Here is a 26,823-nt window from a genome sequence, read left to right on the forward strand (position 1 = left end):
AGAAAAGGGAGGTTGTTTTGTCACTGAGTAAACCACCGTGATTCTCTTTGATCAGCCTTTGGATCCTGCTGGATAGTTACAGGCCCCTGCATTTACACAGAGGTGTTCTTCTTACTGGACTCCAAGGGCAGGTACACCCTGCCCAGCTCTGTTCTTCTCCCAGGGACCCTGTGAGGTAGGCAGAGAACCACAGAGTCTCCTCCTCGTTAATATGCTAATTGCGCGTGGAAGTATTTTTAGTACTTTAAAACATGAATGGCATTCCAGGAGAGAGCTGGTTCCCCTTTCTCTGAAATTCAGAAGCACACATGAGCAGCTGGGAATATCCACTAACACACCATTGTGGACGTCAACCATCGTAGACTGGCGCGCTCTTCCAGTGTCTCCCGGGATATCCCTCTACTTTCCTGAAGGTTGGATTTATCTTTCCTTTGAAGGCACAGAACACAGTTCTATACATTCCTGGTAACTTTCTTCACATTCGGAAGATATCAGCAGTATATGGTGTTGAGTACAGAAGCCGTGATCAGAGAGGCACATACATTAATACTGTGAGTTGCCTAGAAGAGGAGCCGGCACTGCAGAGATGAGCACCAGTCAAGTACCTAACGGGTTTGAGGGTTTATTAATTCAGAAGCTGAGAATCTTCTTTGGACCAAATTGCTGCTGGTGATGATGGGCAGCTGGTGGCAGGGGCTCCAAGGGAAGGGCGATGTGTGCCCTCCCTGGCACAAAGACAGGGAAGCTGAGATGAGGGCAGCAGGAGGCAGAGGGGAGCCTGGAACAATGCGGTGGGGGTGGAAGGGCCCTGGGGGGACGGGATCAAGGACTCCCCTGGCAGGACTGTCCTCTGCTTTGAATGGCAAGGTCTCTAGCAGTCCTGGTGAAGTTTTCTAACAACAACTGAGCCATTTGAACACAGGGTTTACAGAAGTAATTTTCCATATCAAAAAAAAAAAAAAAGAGGTTCCTAGATTTCCTTGCCAACATGGTCCTGACATCCCAGGGGAAGTCCAGCTGGCCATGCGCTTGTCCCCAGGGGCACAAGCGTCAAGAAGTTAGGCACAGGATCTGGGAGGCCATGCTTTATAGCGAGTACTTTAAATTCAGCGGCTGGAGTGGACAGGAAGCTGGAGACAGGAAGCATGCAGAACAGCGAGCATTGAAATGAGGCGGCGGGACTGTCTCCCTTCCCAGCCACCCCAGCAGCATTTTTCTGCTGTCGCTATCCAGGGAAGACCACAGGGTCCCACTCTGGACCCAAAGACATTTGCATAACACATTTACATCTGAAGGGAGTGCACAGATTGGCAAGTCCCCGAAGCCTCAGCGAGGCAGGATTTCTATAATAGCAATTAGGAACAGAAATAGAATGACAATAGCTGTAGCAGCACAGTTGCTGAGCTGTGGGTAGACGAAGCAGAAGAATCTCTGCTTCTCAAGACAGAACTTTGAATAATCGCTGAGTTGGAGACTAACTGGCCTTTGTTCTTTGTGTTCCAGCTGTGAGGCCTGCAAGGGGCCAGACCAGTCTGGACCAACGCGGGAGCTGAGAGCTGGGGCCAGGAAATGAAGCCACCCGGATGGATGGCAAGGACCAGGCCAGGACCTAGGTGTGGCCTGCCCTGGGCTGTGGTCCCAGGGGGACGGGGTCCTTGGGCTCTGTGGTGCCTGGGAGGGCAGTGATCTGAGAGCCTGAAGTGCTTGGGGACTGGACGTGCCACAGAGGAAGGCCCAGGAAGGGGAAGGGGATGGGATCTAAGATGGAGGGCGGAGCTGGGGGATGCCCTGGAGGCACCAAGGGTGAACAGTCCTGGTGACAGGGCTGGGGACCCCAACTGCAGCCTATGATGGGGAGCCTTTGTCAGAAACCCACACGCACACCCCTGTTCCAGTCCCCAAACTGAAACTGTAGAGGCGGCAGCATGGAGAGGCTCCTGGGGCGCTCTGGTCCCCCTTCCTCCCCAGCCTCACTCCCTTGGGCCTCTGAGAACTGCTCTGAAGCTGGGCAGGAGGCCTAGGTGGAGAAGGAACAGAGGCCAGGGGAGCAGGTGGAGAAGGTGTTGCACAGTTGGAAAGAAGAAACCACGGCCAGAGAGGGGGTTGGAGTGTAGAGAGGAGGCCCGGGCCCACGGCGGAAGTGATGTGAAATGGAGTCCATCAGATGGGGTTGCTGGAGGTGTCCATTGGAATACCGAGCATCTCAGGATGAGGAGCTGTGCTGGAGAAGCTCTGGGCCAGGTGCCAATGTCAGGTTCGGTCCGTGGCTGAGGGCAGCAGGTGACATGGAGCTGGAGGAACTTGGGGCTACACATCTAACGGGCCTTCACGTTACCCGGAGTGGGCTAGGACAAGGTTGGATGGGCACAGTGGCTGGGAAGCAGCATCCCTCATCTATGAACATGGGTTAATAATGCTGCCCTGTGATCACCTGTGCAGAGACAATTCATGAACTGTGAAATACGACGGGATTGGGAGTTGGTGGTGGTGTTAGCTCCTAGAAGAGGAACTCTCTGCGCTCCACCCAAGCTTTGGTGATGATTAGAGGCATTTCAGAAATGTGCTCTTACTGTGATGCTGACACAGGAGACTAGAGCTATTGATAGACAGTTCTCAAAGGCCCTCTCCCAAGATGCCACAGTTACTGTATACTGTAATAAGATGTGAGAATATTGATATTAATGATGTCACCAACATAAAGCAGATCGCTAAAAGAAACAAAGAAATGCAAAGAATAAGACCTTGAAATCTTCCTTTAAGCCAACACAAAGGAGTCTTCTGGAAGATGTATTTACCATGCAAGAAACCCAACATAAAAGCATCTACTAATAAAACACCCAACACCAAGAGGTTAAAGTAAAATAAATGACATGTCTATAAGACAGCTGATGAGATTTAATGAGATTCCTCAAAATATTAAAATATTAGGAGTAGTCTATTTCTTTACCACAATAACAAGCTGTGGAAAATAAGATCCCATAATATGCTTAATGGATAGATGAATTAAATTCTGCTTAAAAATTGGAACAAGAATGATTCCTTAATAGTGTTCTGAAAACTCTGGTTAATGCAATGAGACATGAAAAAATAAAGAGGTATGATAATGGGAAGAGAGAAAAGATAATTATCTGCAGTGAACAAAATGGAAAATCAGAATATGCAGAAGAGCCTACAAAAATGGTCATATTCAATAATAAAATGATTCACTCAAATACTAGATTTAAAATAAAGACACTAAAATTAACATTTTTACTAATTATCAGCATTCAGCAGCCAATGTAATGAAAATGTAGATCCTGATCACACTATCAACTCCTTTTTCAAAAGAAATCCCTAGGGCTAAAACCATCGAGGCACATTCATTGCTATAAAGAATTTTCTTTTTCAATGTTTGAAAAGATACGACTTGGATACATGGGCATTAATCTAGCCATCCATGTCTCCGTCCATCAACTCAAGTATACATTCCTGAATGAGGAAAGAAAATACTTTCTCAAGCAAAATAATAGATCGATATAATTCAAATAGGAAAGGAAGTGGGGTGATTAAATCAATCAGGTATTTTTAAAACATAGAGAGAGAAGAATTAGAGCAGTTTGGTAGTTGTTGAAATAGAGCAATTTCTACCGGTTGAGCGGACTATAAGATCAGAACGAACCTTCTCTGGGGTTATTCCCTCTTACACAACTATTAGTTTCACCTATTACTTCTGCTAGGCCTGACTTCCCACCAACCATGGTCTCCTGCCCGGGGACCCCGGAGAGTCTCCCAGCTGGTCTCTGCTTCCCCTTAACTCTTATGCCCAAGTCCACACAGCAGCCAGGGCAAGCTGTAAAGCAGACAAGATGGTGCACTCTGGGGGCTCAGGTCCTCCGACAGCTCCCACCTCCAGTGGGTTGAGCCCCCGAAATTAAGTCCAGGTCCTACTCTATCCCCGTGTTGTGTCTAACCGTATTTGGAAAGAGGGTCTCTGCAGGTGTAATGAAGTTAAGTGACCTGTGGCCTTTCATGAGACAAAGAAAAGACATTGAAAGATGCATGTGGGAGGAGGCCACGAGAAGGTGGATGCAGAGCTTAGAGAGGTGGGCCCACAGCCAGGATGGTCTGTGCCCACCAGGGGCCCCCAGAAGAACCCACGTGGCTGACACCTTGACTTTGGACTTTTGGCCCCCTCAATTAGGAAACGATAAGTTTCTGGTATTTTAAGCCACCAAGTTGTGGTGATTTGTTTCATGATCCCTACAAAACTAATAGACCATCTCACTCCAAGAAGCCATGGAAGGTCCATTTGAGGTCCCTTCCTGAACTGCCAGCCACCTCACCTCTCATCTACCACTGGACTCTTTGAACATGAGGTCCCCCCTTGGCCTTGGGCCTTTGCACGTGTTTTCTGCCAGCCAGAACATATCTGCCTCACATCTCCATCATCTCTTGGGGTCTTTGTTAATGTCTTCCCTAAACACCCGATTTTAAATTGCATCTCGCCCCACTCTGGTTGGATTCTCTATTCTTCTTCTTTATTTCTCTATCCTTATCTGGTAGACTATGTGGTTTATTTTTGTCTTCATTTATATTGTGTCCTCCAAGTAAATTGCACTGCACATGGATACTCTGGCTGGGATGCTTCCTGATGCATCTTTCGCACCCGGAACAGAGCTGGGCACAAATGCTGCAGATAGACTGAGTGATGCGTTGGAGTTTGATAGCTAATAAACTAGGCATTGCCAAATGATCATGGAGGATTAATAGACACATGGTTTTGAAACATAGCACATAAGAGAAGAATTGACTCTAGGGACGCATCCTACCTATGTATAAAAGGTTAACTCAAATATGTTTAGAAATTTATAGAAACATCAGCAGAAGGTAAAATAGTACTTGAGGCTATGGAAAGGTAATTTTTAAAGACTGGAAGCAAGTTTCAAAGCTAATAGAGATAGTTCTGCTTTTAGAAACTAAACTTTTGCACAGTCAGTGCCCTTTGGCTTCCAGTCAGTCGGTACCTATTTTCACTGGAAAGAATTCCCAGGCCATGGTCTGCTTCCAAGTCCCAGGGATCTCTTTTTCCCCGGTTGACCTTCTGCTTGACCTTGGCTGACCTTCTGCCATCATTATACTCCTTTGCTAGAGTCTGTACCCTGCTCAGTGCCCAGGCCTCCTCTTGGCCTGGAGGACCATGTCCAGTTGCCTCCAGGCAAACACCCAAGTGCCTGCTGCGTTCAGCCACTTCCCGGGCATCGAGGGCACATGGATTCAGGTTGCTGCCTGCCTGTTAACCCTTGCTAAAATATTTACACCAAACCTGGCCTGGGGGTTTCCCAAGCCTGGCTCTGTCTGCTTACTCGGAGGACACAGGCCCTTCCACCTCCTTATCTGGGCTCTCCTTCCTGCTCCCAAGCTTCGGGAATGATCCTCCTTCAGCACTGAAAGCTGCAGCAGGTAAAATCCCGTGGACAGGGAGAGGTGCCCTTCCAGTTGATGTTGCATAGAAGTGGGTTCTTGTTCCCTGGTCGATGACGGGTCTAAGTCCAGGTTAACTTATTAACTTCTCAGTGTGACAGGTTCTTTCATGTGCTGCATAAACCCCAGACTCACAGGGAATGGGGCTCCTGCCTTAGGAAGCCTGCAGTTTGCATAATTGCATGGTTGATTAGAAAAGAAAGTATTGAGATAACGAGGGGCCCCCTGGCAAAGCATGAGCTGCCGCTCATCTCTCTGTGAGGGTTCAAGCTTTAAAAGTGTCACCGGGTGCAGGCCCAGAGAGCGCAGCATGCGTTGGAACTGTTTCTTCCTAAAAATCCTGCTGGCCTGTGGGTGGAACGGGGAGCGGAGGGGCCCCTCTGGGCAGAGGAGGCAGAGGGCCTGAGCCCCACACAGGCGTCCAGCAGCCTCGCTGCCAGTGGTCTTCCCCAGGTCAATGCGTGGTGTCCACTTAACACAACCCAGAGTTCTGTTGGAAGACTGTTTCCTCCTTGTACTGGATGATGACCTTGCATGAGGGGCAAACTACACTTCCTGAGCCCCCGGGAGCCCACTCCTAAGCTGAAGAACCCAGACGATGTGCTGACGGGACAACTCTGGTCTTGGTTAACAATTGCATTGTCTATTAATTGTAGCAAAACAACAAAAAACAATGGATTCACTTGTTGGGATTTTTCGGGGTGGAATTTAAAGTTGCACTTGAATGGGCCTCATGTTTTTTCTGCTGGGCTTTTTCCTTGAATGGGAAAAACAATGTCAGAGTCCCCTCCTCTTCCTTTCCCTTTCCACCTCTTCCAGGCACATATCCTTGTGATACACAAGGCCTCAGGCTCTTTTGCAACCAACAGAAAATTCTTTCCAAAGCAGCCTCCTAAGAGGTCAGATGTCAGTCTGAAGTTCAGAAATGTCATGCAATGAATGATTTTTTTAAAAAGAAGTTTCTGCATTTTCAGTTTACAGCTGGTGATACTGTCACAATGTCCACGATGGAGAAGTGCAACCAAGCCCCCAGAGGGCATGGCCGATGCTCACTGGTGCCCTCTCCCTGGCGCCGCTGCAGCCCCCAGCCCAGGTCTCCGTGGGTCCTGCTCCAGCAGAACACAGCTCTTGCTGAGCTTCCTGGGCTTTTCCATTTGAGGGCAGACCCCCTGAGAAATGAACTAGCTCAAAGAATGATTATCTAATGGTGGAGTCTCTGGCTTAGAACGGCACCTGGTGAGGGAAGATAGTCTTGTGTGGTTTAATTTCTTCTCTTACTACTCGGGCCCTGACCTGTCATATTTATGAGTAAAGCATATTACAGTTAGGAGTCCTAGGCCAGGAGATGGAGAACTTTCAACTCTAGGTCAGATTTGACCCGTGGCCTGTGACAACATGGGCCAACTCCCTGGGCCTCTGTTTTCTGTCCTGTAAAATAATAGGATCTGCAGAGATGCTCTCTATTTCCTTCCCACCCCTGAGATCCTCTAATGTTCAGGTAGACATTTAGACATTTGTTCTGAAGTGTTAACAATTCCAAATTGTTCTGAAACTTTAAAAGGTCTGATTGAAATCAATCTGCTTTTATTAATAGAGTTACATTACTTAGCAATCTCACAAGACTTATTTATTTTTTACTTTTTCTTTAGCATCTTATTTCTTCAAAGCTCTTGAAATCGGAGTAGTCCAAACCAGCAACAGAGAAGAAACACACTCACACACACACACACACACACACACTCACGCGCGCACACACACACACATACACACAAAATGCCCCCCACCCCCCAGACAGACAGACACATACTAATACCGCTCCCCACCGCCCAGCCATGGACACACAAGATCATAGACCCTTTGTCACAGTTTGCTCACCCCGAGTTCTAACACCCACCCCCTACCAGGCCCTCTGACCCAGGCTGATATTCTAAGCACCTGCTCAGGATTATAATGCAGCAGGCTCCCAGTTTCTGTTCTGTCTCTGGTTCTGCGGGGAGCGGGCCCTGTCTAGCTACACATCTTGCCAGCAGGTAGCGATTTTGAAGTCTGTGTGAATGTTTGAGGGAGGCGCTGGTAAGCTGCCCTTAGGAGGTAGCCCAGTGGGCAGTTCCACAGGTGGACGTCCACTTAGCAACCTCCAAGCCAACGCTCAGAGGCAGGAAGAGGACAGCAACGCCATCTGCACGGATGGCCTCTCAAGGAGAAGGGTCTGGCTGTCCTGTGCACAGGGGTCTTTATATCATTGATTCACAGGAAATTGATCTGGTCGTCTTCTGAGCGATTCTTCCACAAGTCACGTGTTGGAGGTCAGCCTTCTTTCTCTTCAGGACAGTCACCACGGGCTGAAGGGCCGCCCGTGTTTCCTGTCCTTGCTCTGCCCTCTCCTGCCACTGGACGAAACCCCAGGAAGGCAGGGCCTTGGTCTGCCTCCTTCAGGGACCACGCCCTGGGGATGGGTAGTGGGCACGGTGCCACAGCCCCTGATCCCGGCTCTGGGTGTTTGCTGATGGCAGCGGGGGTAGCTGGTCTCCCACAGGCCTGGCCTTCCTCTCGAGACAGCGCTCCCCGGAGCTGCGTTCTTCCTCCGTGAGATGGAGCTAACCTGTCTCGGGGGGTCTTTGGGAGAAAGCACGTGGGCACTTGGATGGCAGCGCTAGTGGCTCTGGCAGTATGGCAGCTTCCCCACCAACCACCTGCTGAGTGCCTGGCTCCTTAAACCTTCCCCAACGTCGTCACCAGTTAACAACAATTGGGGTCAATATTGTTAGTATTCCTCTTTAAGGCACTCCAGAAGGCTAAGTGACTTGCCCAAGGTCACTCAGTTAGTAAAGGACAAGGGCTCCAGTTCAAGACTCACGGCCTCCAAACCTCATCACTAACTGTGGATGGCTTCTCACGTCCTGGATGCCTGACCATCACGGAACAGTCATGCAGAGCTTAATGGCAGGGACATGGTCCAAGAAATGTGTTGCGAGGTGCTATCATGGTTGTGTAAACACCAGGTGCACTTGCACAGACTCAGATGGCCATGGTGTCTCTAGGACATAGGATCCTAGGGGACGGAGACCCCACATGCAGTCCATCGCCGGCCGAGAAGCCAACGAGGCACATGCTGTACACAAGCTGTCACGTGCCAGGAACGAGCTGTCTCTGGGCCTCTGGGGTCAGTCACACATCTTTCTGTAGCCCGCCCTGGAACAGTGGCTGCGAAGCCGAAGGCCCTGGGGGCAGTCTGCGCAGTCCAGGAGAGGGCCTGGGTTGTTGTTGAAGGCGAGGGTGTGGAGGAAACGCTGCTCCTTTGGCTGCCAAGGCTTCCACTGAGCAGGGTGAGCCGTGCTGAAGTGAGGTGCCGCTAAAAGCTAAAACCAGAGGCGCTCCCTCGACAGGCCTAGAGCCCGCCACAGCCCCAGGAGCGCAGGGGGAAATTTTTAGAAATTCCTAACTTTTTTATCCCAGTTGTTTTGCATGTGCAGAATGTAAGGAAACGGTAAAATGCAAAGCTTCCCCCACTAACCTGTGTAGAGGACAGAATCTGGGGGTGCATGAGGCCCCTGAGCATTTCAGTCAGTAATTAATTCATAGCCAAGCATTGTCACAGTCGGTCTCATTACCAGGCAGTCAGTGAGGGGAGGGGGAGACAAACTACGTTTTACTTCCTGTTTTTCAATAGTTAGGATACCAACTCAACCTTGCTGCTCATATTGGAGCCATGACGTGGGAAGTCTCCGTGACGTCTCTCTATTCTTATCAGAATTTCATGTTGCTTCATAGGCTATCATTTAATTGTACAGGATGGACACATTTATCATAATTGGACAAAACTGGTGTGACTGTCATTTTCTGAGATGGACATTGGATGATTGGGAAAATGTGTCTTTTGCCTTATGGTCACTTGGAAGAATGCCACCAATTATTCAAACAAGTGATGTTTCTAGATAATGTGCCCTCAGGGCTCTGCCATGGACACGCCTGGCTTGGGCAGTGCTTTGGGGGAAGGAGGGCGTTTGCATGTACCTCACCTCAGACCAGCCAGCTGGCCCCACTTCCTTTTTAGAGGAGCAAACAGGGATTCACATGGGTTTGGCGCAGAGGGGTCTTAGACGTAAACAAAGCCTTTTCTGGCTCAGCCTTTGGCTGAACCGAGGAGCCAGCCAAGAGGCACATAGCTGCAGACCTGAGTGCCTCAGCCACCCAGGCCAGCTGGCCCTTCAGCCTCAGTCTCAGCAGCAGACACTGCCGGGTCTGGGGGGAAAGACAGGGAGGCCCCTCAGCCTCCAGTGCGGTCATCTGCTGGAAACCAGGGATGACCTGCCATTGCTCAGGAGGGGAGCGGGTTCCAGTTGGGCCTGGTCAGGACCCTCCCTAGGGTACTCGTGTCAGTCTTTAAAGGTGACTGGTGAGCTTTTCAGTCACAGCCATCACTTAAAATCCGTGTGGGTAAACATGAACTTATTAACTGGCTCACAGGATCCCTATCAAGTGGAATAAATGTAATGAGTGAATGTAAAAATTTTAGCGCATATAGACGTGTGCTTAAAAAATGGACACACATCTAAATTTGAAAAGTTGTCAGTGTTTTCAGATCTTTTAAAACTGTTGGCCATGTCATTTGTATAATGTTGGGTAAAAACGATGAATTTAAATTGGAGGCAACTTCCCATTATATGGGTAAAAATGGTATCCATCCAGAGACTCTGAATTGACCTTAGTTCAGTGCATAGGCCCCTCAACTATCAAAGCCAGTTCTCTTTCCACTATGGCTCCAAGAACACTGAGTTGAGAATCGCCCTGCTCCTGCTCTCTCTGAGAACAAGCCCCTTTTCCCTTTTGTTAGCCTGGTGGATGGTCATGCCCTTTTCCTAGCAGTGAGTTCCTCTCATTGCTCAGTCAAGGCTATTAGAAACCACGAGAGTCGTCAGATGTCAAATACAGTTCTGGAGTAGATGTGGATTTCAACAATTCTGGAGTAGATGTGGATTTATTTTTCTTTTTTTTTTTAATTTTTATTGTTGGTTGTTCAAAACATTACATAGTTCTTGATATATCATATTTCACACTTTGATTCAAGTGGGTTATGAACTCCCATTTTTACCCTGTATACAGATTGCAGAATCACATCAGTTACACATCCATTGATTTACATATTGCCATACTAGTGTCTGTTGTATTCTGCTGCCTTTCCTATCCTCTACTATCCCCCCTCCCCTCCCCTCCCCTCTTCTCTCTCTACCCCCTCTACTGTCATTCATTTCTCCCCCTTGTATTATTTTCCCCTCACTTCTTCTTGTATGTAATTTTGTATAACCCTGAGGTTATACATTTCCATGCAATTTCCCTTCTCTCTCCCTTTCCCTCCCACCTCTCATCCCTGTTTAATGTTAATCTTCTTCTCATGCTCTTCGACCCTACTCTGTTCTTAGTTACTCTCCTTATATCAAAGAAGACATTTGGCATAGATGTGGATTTCTGTTGAAATTCTGTGGAATTCCACAGGCTTCTGGGGCTGAATGGGACAGAGGAATCAGTGAGGCTACAGCAGGGCAACACTCAAGGAAACTTTAGACACGAGCACCCAGGAAAGTCCCCCACTGCCTGAGGAGGGCGTCTATGACGAGTGGACCCTTCTACCAGCGGCCAATACCAGAATGTTTGAGGAATGTGGCAGTTGGAAACTTTTTTTTTTTTTGCACTCAAATGAAACCAGCACAACATCACTAGGTATCTTGAAAGGGTACTGGGTAAATCCAACACAATAAGCTTTTCAGCGGGATGGTCAGCTGGCTGTGCACCACAGGAATTCTACAAACAATAGCAATTACTAATGCATTCTTTGATTCTCAGTGAGAGCCAAATGAAACATAAAAGGGAATATTTTTCTTGTGGGGCACATGATCATGGCAGGGTCCTCGCCCATCCATGCAACATTCAACGACCTCTCTGCCTGGCACTGTGTGCCTCCTTCTTGTCACATCTCTCCACCCTTTGCAAAGTCGTGAGAAGTGATGACACTGGTTGCCATTCTGTGGGGTGTGGACAGAGCTCTATCCTGGAGAGGGTTTTGTGGCATAGGACAAATGGCCTTTGGCTCTGCGGGGAAGTCGGTGGTTTGTGGGAAGGAGAGGTGATGTACCTCGTAAACACCCACATGAGCGTCATCCTGAGCCAGCTTCAAAGGATGCAACAAGCAACATGCAAACAAATAACTTTACAGGGAAAACAGCAAAGATTCTTTTCTTGCTCTGGTTAGAGTTGCGGGAAAGGGACAAATCCCTGCTGTGATGGGGACATTGTTAAGAATGGTTGATGGGGGGGGTCCCACTTGGAATGACCCAAGTCTTCCCTGGGCTCATGGAGGGCTTTCCACAGAGCTTCTCAAGTAGAGCGCGCTCACCCGGCCCTGTCAGCCTGCTCTGGAAGGGGCCGTGGTGTTGCCAGAGGCCATGTTCTGGACCTGCTCCGGGTCAACTCCTCCGTTTGATATATATGTGACAGAGAGTCCATAATGATAACGACTTAACATTTTAATTTTAGAAGACATACTACATTAAGTATATAAGATTAAAAACATTGCAATTCTTGGTATTTCTTTCTGTTTTTAATAATAATCTTTTTTTAAAAAAAATTTACCTGTGAGTAAACTAGAGATAAATCGTAACCAAAGAGCAGAAATGAAGGATTTGATGGAAGGAGCATAACAGATGTTGACTTGAATAGGGAATAGAAAATACATTTACATCTATAGAAAGCAAGTTCAGAGTGCTGGTCCAGGGCCATGCTCCTGCAACATGGCGTCCACCCCGGGGAAGCTGAGGGCCTCTGGCTGGGGCAGTGTGGATGGACACGTGTTCATACCAGCATTTCTTTATTGCATTCTTTTCATTAAACTACTGAAATCACTTCAGTTCTTAGAAATGAACAGGCCGACTATGTCATGAGGTGAATCTTTTAGAATAAAAGTTATTTCTTGGCACAAGTATGGATACCAGAATATTACATTCTCGGAGCATATTAACTCAGCTCCTTGATGATTCTCCTTCACTATATTGCATTTTAATTTGGGCCCTTGGCCATTATCAAAGAGACAGGCATTTGAAAAGGACCATTGCATTTGCTTTACAAATATTGCTAAGGACACAAAGAGCTCGCTTGAGAACATTCATTTGGAATCTAATCTCAGGGAAACTTTTGCTCTCATAAAGCACGGTACATTTTCTACTTTGCAACTTCTGTATGATAATGTTGAACGGACCATCTTTGTTTTTGCCTGTATTTTTTCTTTTGGTGCTATGTTTCTATTTTTTATTTTTATTGTTCGTATTTTTGTTTAAAGTGTTTTCAATCATGAAAATAGGTAGAAAAATAAATGAGGGCTGAGAAGATAATCATGTAACAGTGGCTTCCATCTCTACTTTATCACTAAGGGCATCTACTAAGCATCCTGTAGGAAGAAGAACAGACACCGAATAAGATAGAGTCCATGCCCTCCTGGTGCTGCCTCTGTTGTGGGTTGAGCCTTACAGTGATCAAGCAAGCAGCTGTCTAAAAGCTACATATCTCAGGTGGTTATAAATATTATGAGGGTGGGGGATGGAGTGCAGAGGCTGGACCACTGTTTAGATAAGGCAGTCAGGAGGAGGTAGCACTTGAGCAGCAGCCGGAATGAAGAGGAGAAAGGAGCCACACATGGAATCAGGACAAGAGCATCTCAGCCCAAGGGAGGAGCACATGCAAAGGTCCTGAGTCAGGAGCAAGCTAGGGGGCTTCGAAGAACGAGATGTTCAGTGGAACGGGAGAATACTGGATAGAAAAGAGAGGAGATGGGGCCCAAGAGAGAGGTGAGGGTCAAGTGACGTTATGCCTTGGGAGCAATGGTAAGGACACTGAAACTTATCCCAGTGGAGTAAGATGTCCTTGAGGGATTTGAAGCAAGGGAGTGACCAAATCTTGTTGGGCTTTGGGAAAGAGCATTGTGCAGGTCTCCGTCGGGGGAGCAGAGGGACTTTTATAGATGTAGTAATCCAGTGAGAGGCTGTGGGAGCCCTGAGGTGGCTGATTCACCAGGACGGAGGAAGAGCTCTGCTTGGCTGCCGGGCAATTTGGACGTAAGAGGTGAAGGTGAAGGAGAAGGAGATGCGGACCTTCAGACAACTTCACAGTTCTCAGTAGGCCAGTGCGGGATGGCCCCCTTTCCTCAGTCGGGGAAGACCCAGTGGAGGCAGAAGATGCACAGAGGCCAAGTCAAGAGTCTCCGTGGACACGTTCAGTGGTGGACATCAGAGCACCACTGCTGATCAGGAACTGGAGGGACAAGAGAAGCCCAGAGTGGAACAGAGTGGGCGGAGCTCTGTGAGAGTCAAACGTGGGGTCCTCAGAAGGAGTTTGAAAGCTGTGAGACTGAAGAGGCGGCCAAGGGGGTGAAGGTGGACGGTGAGTAGCAGAGGACCCAGGCAGAACTCTTCACCCGTGATCCATCTGCTGTCCGTCATGCTTGGTCCTCCCACTAACCTCGGTAATGTGCACCTGTGCAAACCTGTCACTGGACTATTTTTTGAAGGAATGAAGCCAAAAAAAGTGAAAGTCCTTCCTGATTTGTATCAGCAGTACCCTGAGCTTGGTAATATGCTAAACTGTATTTGGGTCTAGGCTATAATTATAATTCAGAAAGAATTGTAGATCTTTGAAAAAGCAATAGTTTATAGAACCCAGAGTTTATAAAAATAGTTTATAGAATCAATTTAAGTTAAAAATTGCCTCCAAAACAGGTTTTAAAAGATAAAGCCATAATAATCTATTGCTAACATCCTTAGTTAAAATAACTTACAACTCCTGCTTCACTTAGTTTAGAATTAATTATACATGATGAAACATGTGAGATTAATATTCTTTGTTGGGAAATTTAGTCTGGAAATATAAACTGACTTACAGATCAGACTTTAAAGAACGACAGTGGTAGGAAAGGTCCCAGAGGAGGGGGGTCCTGGCTCCCCTCCCTCACCAACACGGGGCCATCAGCTTCTCTGCAGACACCTGTGGCTGAGGAGCCATATGCCTCCATTAGAGCCTCAGCAGTGTTTTATAGTCTGTGATCTCTTAGTGGCTAAAATACTTTGTTTGCCAACATTGAAATTGCAGGTTCTGGCATCATTATTGTTTGAAAAACACTTGGATTTCAGCACTATTCACTTTTATTCCCCCAAAAGACTACATCAAAATGAAGCATTAGTTTGGCCATGGGATGAGTTGGTACCTTTGGAGGACAGACATGTGTAGAAGTGGAGCAATATTTCATGGAGTCCCAAATTAGATACTTAAAGCTACAACAGCCCATTGGACTTCTGATTCAGAGGGCTTGGACTCAGCCTCACAAACTCTCGACAGATTGGATGGGGACTTGAGGGATGAGATTTAGTCTGTGCTGGGTACTCTCTTCCAAAATACAGACTATAAACAACAAGGGATCTCTTTTGCAAATGGAAACACATGACAAACAAAGCAGCTTATTTCTAGGACAGAGGACTCTTAAATTATTTGTACAATAGCAAGGCTCTGCATATATCTTCACTGTCCAGAATGTGCACATAAAGTACACATTTTAGGTCCCCTTGGCCCAATATCACAGAGCACACTAGGTGATTCAAGGATAGATCCTTGGTTAGGCTCATATAGCAAAATCTCATAAAGCCACTCTACCCAGGCTGAGCACGACTGGAGAAATTAATGAAGTAATCTAAGAAAGATGTTTTTCCTCAGAGGGAAAATAGCCCTACTGAAAACAATTTTTTTTTGAGGTGCTGGGATTGAACCCAGGGCCTCGCACAGTAGGCAAGTGCTCTGAACTACGTTGCCAGTCCTAGAAGAGCTTTAAGTAGATTCTGCCCTTTCTTATTCTATACATCAAAGTGGAGAACACATTCCAGACTAGGACCACTTGGGTTTTGTTTGAAACAATCGCACAAGTTACTAAACACATTCACATTTATGAGTAAACACACAAAAGTGACAAAAGACATTACGGGAAGACCCCTAGTCGACCTAGGCACTGCATGCTGGGTGTGCTGGGTTGGACGCTCACAGATCACTAAGTGCCTGCTTCACCTCCGCTTGCCGTTTGGCCACATTTGGTTTTTATACAGACATCATCAGTCACTCACCCTGTTTACCTAACCAGGGTGAGATAGGTTCTGGGCTTCACTGACTGATTCTCAGCAGCCTTGGGGATCCAGAGAAAATCTCTTTTGGCCATCAAACGAAAATTAAGACAGTTGCTTATTTTCTAAATTAAATAAAATAAAATTTCAATCAAGCTAGCATTTCAGAGTTTGACTCAAGTTTTCTTAGCCTCATATCGTTAACTTTTTATGGGACGGACAGACAGGATCAGGTCCAGAACTCAGAGGAGAGCACTGGTGGGTTAGATGGCGGCTGGGAACTCAGAAGAAAGGTGGAGGTCACATCCCGCTGCCTGCTCTGGGTGTGCATGCGTGGGCACTGTATGTGTGAACTCAGCTCTGTGCAATCTTGGAAATGAAATGTGACTTCTCCCGATAAACAGCCTTGAGAGCTTAAAAATACACTTCAAAAAAAGCCCCCACGGCTCCCCGTGGGCAGCACACCTTGCGAATCTCGGGGAAGACAGAGTCTTCAGGAACATTCACAGAAGGAACAGGTTTTTACAGCAAGCATCACGTCGTGCCAGGCACATGCCAGTTCCCTCTCCCCATGGAAGTCCTGCCCTCCCAGTAGCCCTGTGTGGCAGTGGCAGCCAGCTGGGGCTGGGGGGGTGGAGGGACATGGGCATTAGGGACGTTTTCTTCCTGATGGAGCCACAGCTTTGAGGACAAGGGAGGGACCAAGGGCACTGACCAGGAACACATCACCTGCTGTTGCTCCTGGATCTGAGTACAGTCAAGACTCAGTGCTGGCCTCCCTGGGTTAATGCATTCCTTCAAACAAATATCTGCCTGTTACAGGGGAAAAAAAAAAAAAAGCCAAAGCCACTTGATCAAGTGTGCAATGTATCTATTGGTAGGGAAAAGACAATTGCTTTCAGACTAAACTACCAGCAAAACAATGCTCATTTCAACTGCAATTTGCAATTCATGATTGAAGCCCATTTAAATGTTGGTTTAGGTCTGAACTCATTTGGACACAAAAGAAACAACTCCCTGTAATATTTGAAGACATCATCTTCTTTTCAAGTAAAATGAAACGTAATTTTTTTTTTCTCGCAGCCTGAAAACACTCACTGCTACAAATGACACAAGTCGGTAACCTGTTAAGTATTCTGAAGGTGTTGTGGCTTCTACAGATTTAATTCTTCCACAGTTACTTTATTAGCTGACTCCATCGAGCAGTTCTAATTTTCCTATTTGTGAGTGTTTGCTAAGCCATGGGAAAATCTGATATTATCACATCACCCTTCTGTGCCTGATGCTCAAAATGCTGTCTCTCACTCTTTGGCCTTTCATTAGGAAAGACATTTCTTATAACCCAAGAAACATAATTTAGCTCTATAAATCAAGAGGGAAATGCTACAATGGTTACAATCTACCAGTCACCAAGTGGCACTTTCCAAAAGCATTTGAATTGTACTAAAGAACACATAGAGACACAAAATCAATGTTAGGTACTTTGCATATGTTCTGGACACAGTGCACAGTGGTATTAATTAATAGAATAAGAGTGCTGACAAATCTGTTAGTAGTTAGCTTTTAGTACAATTCATCAGATGACTATCATTTACCTACAAATGCTTCAAGGAGGGAGAAATTAAAATTTCCACTCAGCAGATCCTCAGGCAGGAGAAAGATCTTTGGTTGTGAATGAACCTAATTTACTTATCTGACTTTAGACCCCATGTCTTTTGTGGCATGGAATGAAAACAGTCACAAACTATAGCTCCATGATAAGTGCAACTTTTATAGAGACTTGCTCTGGCCCACATCACAGGTAGAGAAGAAATCCTTTCAACCTGGATAAAACTACTTGTTTCTTAGAGTCAGAACCCACCCTGCCTTCCCCCCTTCCCTTCCTCTCCATCAGATTTATTCACAGGTGCATAGGAATGTCAGGAACTGGGTGTGGTGGGGGGGCGCTCTGTGCAGCCTCGAAGTCCCTGGGCCTCTCCTCTAACCTCTTAGGCACCACTTTACTTAGCTTTATGGCTCCCAGCTGCTCACTGGGATTCAGCCTCTCTGACTGGACAGTACAAATGTGCACCTCAGCTCTCATCACTCACCCACAGACCCTGGACCAACTTTCTGGCTCCTACTCCTTCCCCTGACCTGGCCCTGTAGAGGATACGGCCCTGACTGCCCTACCCATCTGGCTGGAGGCTCCTTCCTCTTTGACCCTTACCCAAAGGGCTCCCGTCCCATGGCCCTGAATGGAGCCACTGAGCAGGTTGCCTGGGGCCTTGGCTGTATCATCCCTGTGGGACACGTCCAGCGGTTATGGACCGACAGAACATCACACACACTCATACACGCGTACACACACACACATACTGCACACACACACTGCACACACAGGATTTAAAGTTAAAATAGTCATGATCTTTAAGATTTTGCTTTGTTTTCTGATCAGTTATCCTTTCTGACTTTCTTCATGTGTACATTTAACAAAGTTTTGTGAAGAAAAAGTGAGATTTTGTCAAAGATATGTGAACAGTAGGATAGTTTGGCGATTTTTCCCTATTAAGAGCATCTCATAAAGAGAAACTTTTGCAGTGTATTGCTTCAACAGACGCTTTCACCTTTTTCCCTCTGGGTTAATGAAATTTACATGGTATATAAAATCTTATCTTTCTCTAGGAACCATGCTTAAAAATACCAAACATCAATTCTTACATGATTTACATGAAGAATAGAAAACAGTTATTAGATTAAACACATGAAATAGGCCTAAGTTGCCTCTTTTCAGGGAATTAGAAAATCCAATACTTTTCTTTTCTTTAAAATTTCAATTAGATGTATGAGAAACCTTCCTGAGGCACGGATAGTTCCGTGTTAGAAGGACAAAGGCACCATCTGTGAAGGGGTCCCCTCCCGCTCCAGCACCCCTCATCTGAGGGCAGAAACTGGCTCCTGGGCACTGACCCGCAGGCACGGGTGGAGCTGGAAGGGGAGCAGAGGTGGGTGGAGCTAAGTGCCTCCCCTCCTGCACAGCGCCACCCACAGGGGCCCCAGGTAAGTGACTGGTACTGTGTGGATGTGCGGTGTCCCCCACAGGAGCACGTGCGAGACAGCGCGAGAAGCTTTGGAGGGGAAATGGTTGGGCTGCGGGAGCCTTAACCCAATGGGTGAATTACTCCCTAATGGGACCAACCGAGTGGTGACTGGAGGCAGGTGGGGTGTGGCTGCAGGAGGTGGGCATTGGGGCGTGCCTATGTGACAAATTTGTACCTGGTGGGTGGAGTCTCTCTCTGCCCTCCGATGGCCACGTGAGCTGTGTCCCTCAGGACTGCCTCACCTGGAGCCTCGAAAAGTGGAGCCGGCCTCCTGCGGACTGAGACCTCTGGAAGGTGAGCCCCTAAATAAACTCTTCCTCCTCTGAATTGTTCTGCCGTCTCCAGTCCAGCTCGTTGCTGTCCCCCTCGCACACAGAAGCTTGGCGCAGCCCTGAAGGCGGCCCCGTGGTCGCTCCTGGTGGCGCAGTGTGCAAGCGGGTGCGCGGAAGTCTGGGGGTGCGGGTGGAGGCCGGAGGGGAGCGCGGGGGTGTCCAGGGGCCGGCTGCCCCCAGCACCAGGGTGTTACGGAGGGGGACGAAGGGGAGACGCTGGGTCTCGGGGCGCCTCGGGTGTGGGCCTAGAGTCCCTGGCCACCGCATGTTCCCGGGGAGTCTGGACCTTGGAGCCTCTTCTAAAGCGAGTCCTCGGAACCAAGAGAGGAGGCAGGCGCCTTGGGAAGGCGGCCATCGAGGAAGGCCCACGTCGGGAGGCAGGAGGGTCTGCTGGCCGCCCGCGATGCCGGGTTCACCAGGCGCAACCCAGGGCTGTGTTTGCGCAGAATTTCCCCCTGACAAGTCTGGGAAGAGAACCTGTCCTACCTGGACAAGTCTCTCAGCCATTATTTCATTCGTTTGTCACTAAAACCCACAGAGAAGGTGTTACTAGGCTCAGGTTATAAATGAGGAAGATGCTCAAAAGTACAAGTGACTTGTTTAAAGCGACTTATCTAGGCGACGGGATTTGGAACTATAATCTGAAAACCTCGGAGTCAATGTTTAACATCTGAATTTAGCACATGCTCCTGCTGACCGCTAGGTCAGCGGTCAGGGACGCAGGCACAGGCAGATGCCATTTTGCTTGTACGAAACTCGCCTCTATGGACAGAAATCAAAAACGAACCAGTGAGCACACACCAGAAGGATGCCCAAGGGCCAGAGACCCGCGGCAGAGGAAGGGTGAGCAAGAAAGGATGGCTGCCAGGAACGCGGGGACGGCTCTCCGGGAGCTTTCACGCGAGGAGACCCTTCTTGGAAGTCTGAACATCCTATTCTGTGGCAATAAGGGAAATTGGGGATAACGTCAGTGGAACTTCCCTGGCGTGGGCTGAAAGTGGGCTGTGAGGTGGGAGGCCACCCGCAGGCACCCGTGGACAGGCCCAGTGTGTGTGCTGGCAGAAGAGGCGTCCTGTCCTAAGACCTAGATGGCAGAGGAACCCAGCTCAACTCGCTCTTCCCTCCGTCTCTACTCCAGCCCCTTAACAGACCCTCGCTGTACAGCTAGTCCAGATCTTGTGCCTGGGACTCAAATTCTCCTCCACTCCAATGACACTGTTACAAGTTACAGACTCAAAGCAGCATCAATGTTGGTTACCCATTGAGTCAAACAACCTGATCAATGTTTGTCCCTATACGAAAAGTGAGTGGTGAGTTCTGCAATCACTTGGATTTAATTTGCCATTGCTCATTTGTTGCTGGCTGTGGTGGCTCATGCCTATAATCCCAGCTGCTTGGGAGGCTGAGGCAGGAGGAACCCAGGTCCAAAGGCCAACCTTAGCAACTTAGTGAGGCCTTAAGCAGCTTGGCAAGACCCTGTTTAAAAAATGAAAAATAAAAAGGGCTAGGGATGTGGCTCAGTGGTAAAGCACCTCTGTGTTTAACTCCTGGTACGTACCAAAAAACGAAACAAAGAAAACCAGTCCGTTGAGACAAAGACTCACCATTGTTCCTTTATTCCATTGCAAACAAAAATATTTATTAATTTAGGAAAATACTTCATATAAGATATATAATAATAATATATTCTTAAATAATAGGAATATGAAATTTTGATCACAAATCCAACTATAGAGTAAAATTAATTCTAATGCTAGTCCACAGAGTCATAAAACATGTTCTTTTTCAAGTAACTAAGAAGGAAATAGGATTTCAATTGTATATAGAGCATTGGTGAGACCACCTTCTGCAGCCACCCCTCAAGGCACATTCTTTATTTAGGTGATCAGTGACAGGCACCAGGGATACTCAACTGCATGAAAGTGCACATGTGTGACGACAGGATTTAATAAACCTGAAAACTTAAATGCTGCATCTTTTCCTTCATGTCCAGCAGGGCAGTGGTGGCAGGCATGCACCAGGTCTTCCTAATGGCCTGGCTCAGGACACTCAACCAAACACGTAGGATAGCCTGTTAGACTCAACAGTATGAGCCATTTTGTGTCAAATTTCTTTAGAGAAAGTTTTCAAGACAAAATAGGTTTAAAAGTGATTAATCTGTGACCTTAAACCAGAGCAATTTATGGTGCTTCAGTCTCCTTTTATATGACCTATCTTAGGAGAACAGAAATGTGGCTTTAGAGACAGTAGCTGAGATGACAGAGAGAATGCTCTAACGCAGTTTGTCTTAGAAAAGAAGTATTGTATTTGAATAATGCTACAGTTGGCCTTACATTCATTCTCAACAAAAGTTTAGCATTTTTGTTCTGCTCAAGAAGAAGGAAAAAACAGCTATATTTTCTCCCTATTTAATAACTAGTCAAACAGACATTGGTAGAAAATGTTTACAGAGAAAATATTCACTAAGAAATTTATTTACGGAAGATTGTTTCTACTAAAAAAGTAAAGTTAATGCAAACCAGGATGGAGACAATTCCAACATAATCTTATAAAACAATTATGTGACCAAAAATTGTAGTGTCAGACAAAAGAGATGAAGGGTAACCCCCCCAAACACCACCACCATTGATACCCTACCATTCAACTGACCAACCAGACAAGAGATATCATGCATTTAGGGTTAATCAAATTCACCACGCCAACTAATTATAGGAAATGTACACACGTTATGTATCTCAAAAACCTTCTGTCTATGATTCATTGACTGTTCAATGCCCTTTTCAGGAGAGATGGCAAATACTTGGGGCCATTCGCTTTACCTCCTCTCACTGCCTTCTCAGTCTGTATAGCAGACATGCTTAATTGATCACGGCCCTTTATTCATCTGAGAGCCAGCAAAGGCTCAGAATTCCTTACAACATCCAACTCATCCATCAGAGTTAGCCAGTGAGATGAAGTTCATTTGCATTTGGGTTAGACTGAATCTTCTTCAACTAGTTAGCAGACAAGTATGGAGTGCTCCAGGAACACTGCACACAACACACTGCACATTACACACAGGATACTCAACTCAGTTTCCCTTGTCACAGAGATTAATGTCCAAAAGGTGAAAGAAGCAAGAAAAACACAAACATGCATAAATAAATCACAATTATGGGCAAGGAAATGGGTACCAGGGGGCCAGCTTAGGATGGAACTGGAAGGAATGAAGAAGGGCAGTGCTGGGACATCCACTTGGAGGTCAAAGTACACTGTGGTTTGAGGAAAAGGAGATAATAGATGTGCTTTGGCAGATGGAAGGAGACCAGCTGCTGCACTTTAACATTACTAAGCCCTGGCATTTGTACAGCACTCTGTGTGGTACTTTCCACCATAGCTCCCAAGCTCCTTGCAGCCCCCGTTGCCCTGATGAAAGTGGAATCCGTATTTTCAGATAAGTAAGCGCTTGGACATGAGTCATGTAACAGGTAATCCATGGAAAAGCAGAGTCTCCAGGTTTTCCCAAGGCCCCTCTTTTGTAAGTGAAATTTGACAATAGGAAAATACCAAATCAAACTACAGATTGGCTTGCCAGGGGCCGAACTTTAAAAGGAAACTATACTTAAAGCACGCTCCCTTGGAGAACAGGAAGGAAACTTTAGAAAATTAAACACAAATCTCTATAATATAGATGCCAAAACCTTTGAAAATTAGAACATTTTCCAGAAAGATATACAATAGGAGGTGCACAATATTTCTGATGATTTCACCAGCTCTGGCAAGCTGTTATATTTCAGGCATGTCATTTTCTTACTGGTTTATAGATACCAACACAGATGAAGACTGACAGGGATGTAACATGGAAAAAAACCTATTGGAATGGAGGAATTTGGAAGCAGATGTCTCATATTCTAGAAGTAAGAGAGAACCATAGTTCTGAGATATAAACTTCCTCATCACAAAGATGATCTCCTCATGATCAAATGATTCAGTGACTGCAACTAGCCTGACTCTGATTCAGAGCCTTTGGAGCCGATTTTCACAGGGAAGAATTTTGAAAAGTTTAGAGACTCAAGCTGGAAAAACTTTAGAAAGTTGTAAGCAGAGCTTAATGGGTAATTCTGGTAGGAGCACAGAAACAAGAAGGCCGACAGGACTGTGGACAATAAAGACTGGGCTCGTGAGTTTCAGAGAAGGAAGACTCTACTGGAAATTGAACTAAAGTTTTATTCTGGAAAAGTTTTCTATATTTTGCCCATGTCCTAAGACTTTCTGTGAGGCTGAATTTAAAGATGATGGACTAATTAATTGGTCAGATGAAATTTTAAGGCAGTATAGCATTCACACAGCAGCAAGGATATTGCTGGTAGCTTTTAGCCAAGTTTACTGTGATTATCTGGAGCAGAAAGCAAAGCAGAAAGACTAAAACAACTTGCAGTTTGGCCAGAAAAGTGAAGGTAAAAAGAGGGCTAAGGAAGGCATGGTTATTAAAGACATTATAGTCACCAAAGAGATGCTAAGTACTCTACCTAGAGACAATAAGAGAGATAGCTTGAAGGCATCTCAGGAATTAGCAAGACCTTGCCCATAATAGGTTCAAGGCTGCAAAAATAAAAATTCCTTTGAGAAGAGATCATGGCACCCAATTTGCAGAGGGGGGGGCTAGAAAATTGTTCTACTGTCCTCAGGTACTCAGAAGCTGCTGCCATGGTCTCAGGAAGTTTGGCCACTTCTTTTTATTTTATTTACTAATTTATTTTTTTGTCTTTGATTTTTACAGGGGAAAGCATCCAAGAGTTTTCTTTGAGTCTCAGATGAGTCTTTGGACTTGCAATTTGGGGCAGTTCTGAAACAGTGAAGACTAATGGGGACTCCTGGAAATGGACTAAATGTAATATACACTGTGAGATGGGCATGAGTTTTAGGGGGTCAGGGGCAGAGGGCTGCAGTTTAGATATGAGGTACCCCTCAAAATTCATATGTGAGACAATGCAAGACTCAGAGGTGAAATGATTACAGATTATGAGAGTCATAACCGAATCGGTAGATTAACCTACTGATATCAATTAACTGGGTAATAACTGTGGGCAGGTAGGGTGTGCCTTTAGGGTTTATATTTTGTCCTGATGACCAGAGCTCTCTCTCTCTGCTTCCTAGTGGCCACGTCCTGAGCTGCTTTTCCCCACCATGGTCTGCTGCCACAATGTATTGCCTCATGAGAGGCCAAGAGCTATGGAGTCAAACCACCATGGACTGAGATCTCTGAAACCATGAGCCAAAACAAACTTTTCTGTTTCTAATTTGTTCTTGTCAGGACTTTTGGTCACAGCAATGCAAAGCTGACTAAAACCGTCTATTTGTCCATTTCCATTTCCCCCCATCTCCTCTCCCTAGCCATTCTCATCTTAGTTGGATTTCTGTGGCCAGCCCCTTCAGTGGTCTTTCTGATTATCTCTAGCCCTGTCATCTCCTCTTCTTTTCTTAACTCATAAAATATCTTCTTGCACAATGAAATGCTTGGTGGTTATTTCTTTGGTCTAGCCCACAAAGTCATTTAGCCAACACCAAGTGGTTTAAAAAATCATGTGTCTCAAGTTAAATGCTGCCATTGTCTCCCTCTATTGTGTTTTTTTGTGGTTCCAGGGCTTTTGTGTGCCAGGCAAGTGCTCTACTGCTGAGCTATATCCCTAGCCCTTGCTCCTCATTCTTGGAATCAATATCTAGATAATCTGTGGAAAGCCTCTTCCATCCCTCCTGATCTCTGTTTTGTTTGGCAAACCCACTTATTGCTCATAAGTCTATTTCATACAGCCATTCAGGTTTATCTCTAAATTATGTACATGTCCTGACCAACTTGTCTGCAATACAGAGGTAGATAAGAGACACAAAGGACAGTAAGCAGGATACTCTTATCAGGAGCCAGTAAAGATGAATTTTATTTTATTTCTCTGGTATTGAGATTGAACCTAGGATGCTTTACCACTGACCTACATCCTCAACCCTTTTTATTTTTTATTTGGAAACAGGGTCTTGCTAAGTTTCTGAGGGTCTCAATAAGCTACTGAGACTAGCCTCAAACTTGTGATCCTCCTGTCTCAGCCTCCTGAGTTGCTGGGATTATAGATGTGCACCACCACACCCAAGAGAAGATGAATTTTAACAAAAATGGGGTTGAATAATATCACTATGCTTAATGCAAAAATGCCTTCAACCTTCTGACTTTGATGCTGTGGCCATCTGCTCCATCAAGACGTCCTTTGCTACACTGCATGTGCTGTGGGAGCAGGGGCATCCAGCTGGAATCCAGAGGGATGTGGTTCATGGCTCGGGCAGAGTTCAGCTGGAAGGACAGAGTCAGGGAGGGCTATGGCAGGTTTTAGGGGTGGGGCTCCTGGAGGAAAGCTGGACAGGCTGGTTGGGGCTCAGGGCCTCCTGCTGTGAGTGTGTGGTGGGGTGGTGCTCCCTTAATCCAGTCTGTTCCCAGTTCAGACCTGGACTATGCTTCCTGCCCTGGGGCCTCCAGGGAATCACCTGTCTCTGTCTCTTCCTCACCAGGCTCCTCTCCTCCGGAGTCCTCAGGAAACAGCGCACTCTCCCTCCCGGGTGTTGCAGGGAAGCACCTGGCCTGCAGCGTTTCCTTGAGCTCTGTGTGCAGCAGCGCCAGGCGGCACAAGCTCCCTCCGCCCCTTCTCCTGCCCGGCTCCTCCCTGCCTGACCACCTGGCCGCTACATTTCTTGTTCCTCCTTCCTCCCGTGCTCCCTTCACTCCTCCCTTCCTCCTCTCCCCTTTCCCTTCCCTTCTGACTGCTTGGGTTGTCACCCGAGTGCAGACTTGCCTCTGAGAGCCCAGGTAAGCTAAGCACCTGCACATCAGAAGACCCGTGTGGGCCTGGGGCACCCTGTCACTGCAGCCGAGGGGCCTCCAGACTCGCCAGGCCCCAGCAGAACCCCACACCTGGGCAGGTAGTGTTTCTGGTGGTGAAGCTGAGTCCAGTCTTCTGCTGGCACCTGCTTTCTTGGTCAGGGATATTCCTGGAATGGTCATAAGTGCACGGCCCATCCTGACCACCAGCCACAGGCTGCTCCCTCTTCCTCCTGGAGCTTGGGGTTTGCAGAGGGTGGCCGTGAGTGGGGTGGCACAAACAGCCAGGGCAGGGAAGGGCTCACTTCACATAGTCTGCAGAGTGGCTGATTCTGTTTGTCCTAAATCACTGTTTGCCCACGTCCACATGTACTGCAGGTCCAGTGTCTGCAGGCGCCTTCTCTAACGCTGGCTTCATGCCAGTTGCAGCCAAGAGGGAAGCAAGGACTTGTCTGCATGCGGTACCTGAGTGCTTGGCATTCCTATTGTGGTCACTCTTGCAGCCGGTGGGCAGGGGAGGCTCCTGCTGTGCAAGGTCCTAGCTCAGAGAGGGCACACACAGAGTCCACGCTGTGGCCAGCTATAACTATCCCCGCTCAGGGGTAAGAGCGGATGAGTGATGGATGGTTTCGGCCAAGGGTGGAGGGAGAGAGGTGGCAATGCCCTTGAAAGAGGAGAACCAGGGGGTGGTCTGGTTCCCCTCATGGGTTTGGATCCTTCTGTACAGGAACTAAGGCAGGTGCAGACGGGCGGCTTCCTGGATCACTCTACACTGCAGGGCTCTTTCTGGATGGTCATCAGTTCTACCACATGCTCACTGCCCCCTCTCATATCCCAGTCCCCGGATAGCTGCAAGGAGCACAGAAGATGTAGGTACGCATGGTGTCAGGAAGGGAACAGGCTACAGAGGGGAAAGCCCAAGTAGGGAGGAGGGTGACAGACTTGCCCAGAGGAGCCTTGGT

General features: G+C 47.0%; 1 protein-coding gene and 1 long non-coding RNA gene across 3 annotated transcripts in view; one reads left to right on the top strand and one right to left on the bottom strand.

Moving 5' to 3' along the window:
• Pacrg (parkin coregulated) overlaps positions 1-26,823 on the bottom strand; it is a 484,042-nt gene that overhangs the window by 40,793 nt on the left and 416,426 nt on the right. The window contains exon 7 of one of the 2 annotated variants that reach the window (XM_071612864.1): positions 977-994. The exons of the other annotated variant lie outside the window; for it this stretch is intronic. Within the exon in view, the coding sequence (XP_071468965.1) occupies positions 977-994 (18 nt within the window). The remainder of the gene's footprint in view (positions 1-976; positions 995-26,823) is intronic. 2 annotated transcript variants of the gene reach the window in all.
• Positions 5,134-25,823, top strand: LOC139706181 (uncharacterized). Its single transcript, XR_011707822.1, has 3 exons — positions 5,134-5,439; positions 23,780-23,890; positions 25,555-25,823. It is a non-coding gene; the product is annotated as an uncharacterized lncRNA (long non-coding RNA).

This window comes from Marmota flaviventris, chromosome 6, assembly GCF_047511675.1.
Source record: "Marmota flaviventris isolate mMarFla1 chromosome 6, mMarFla1.hap1, whole genome shotgun sequence".
In the NCBI taxonomy this organism is placed as follows: Eukaryota; Metazoa; Chordata; class Mammalia; order Rodentia; family Sciuridae; genus Marmota; species Marmota flaviventris.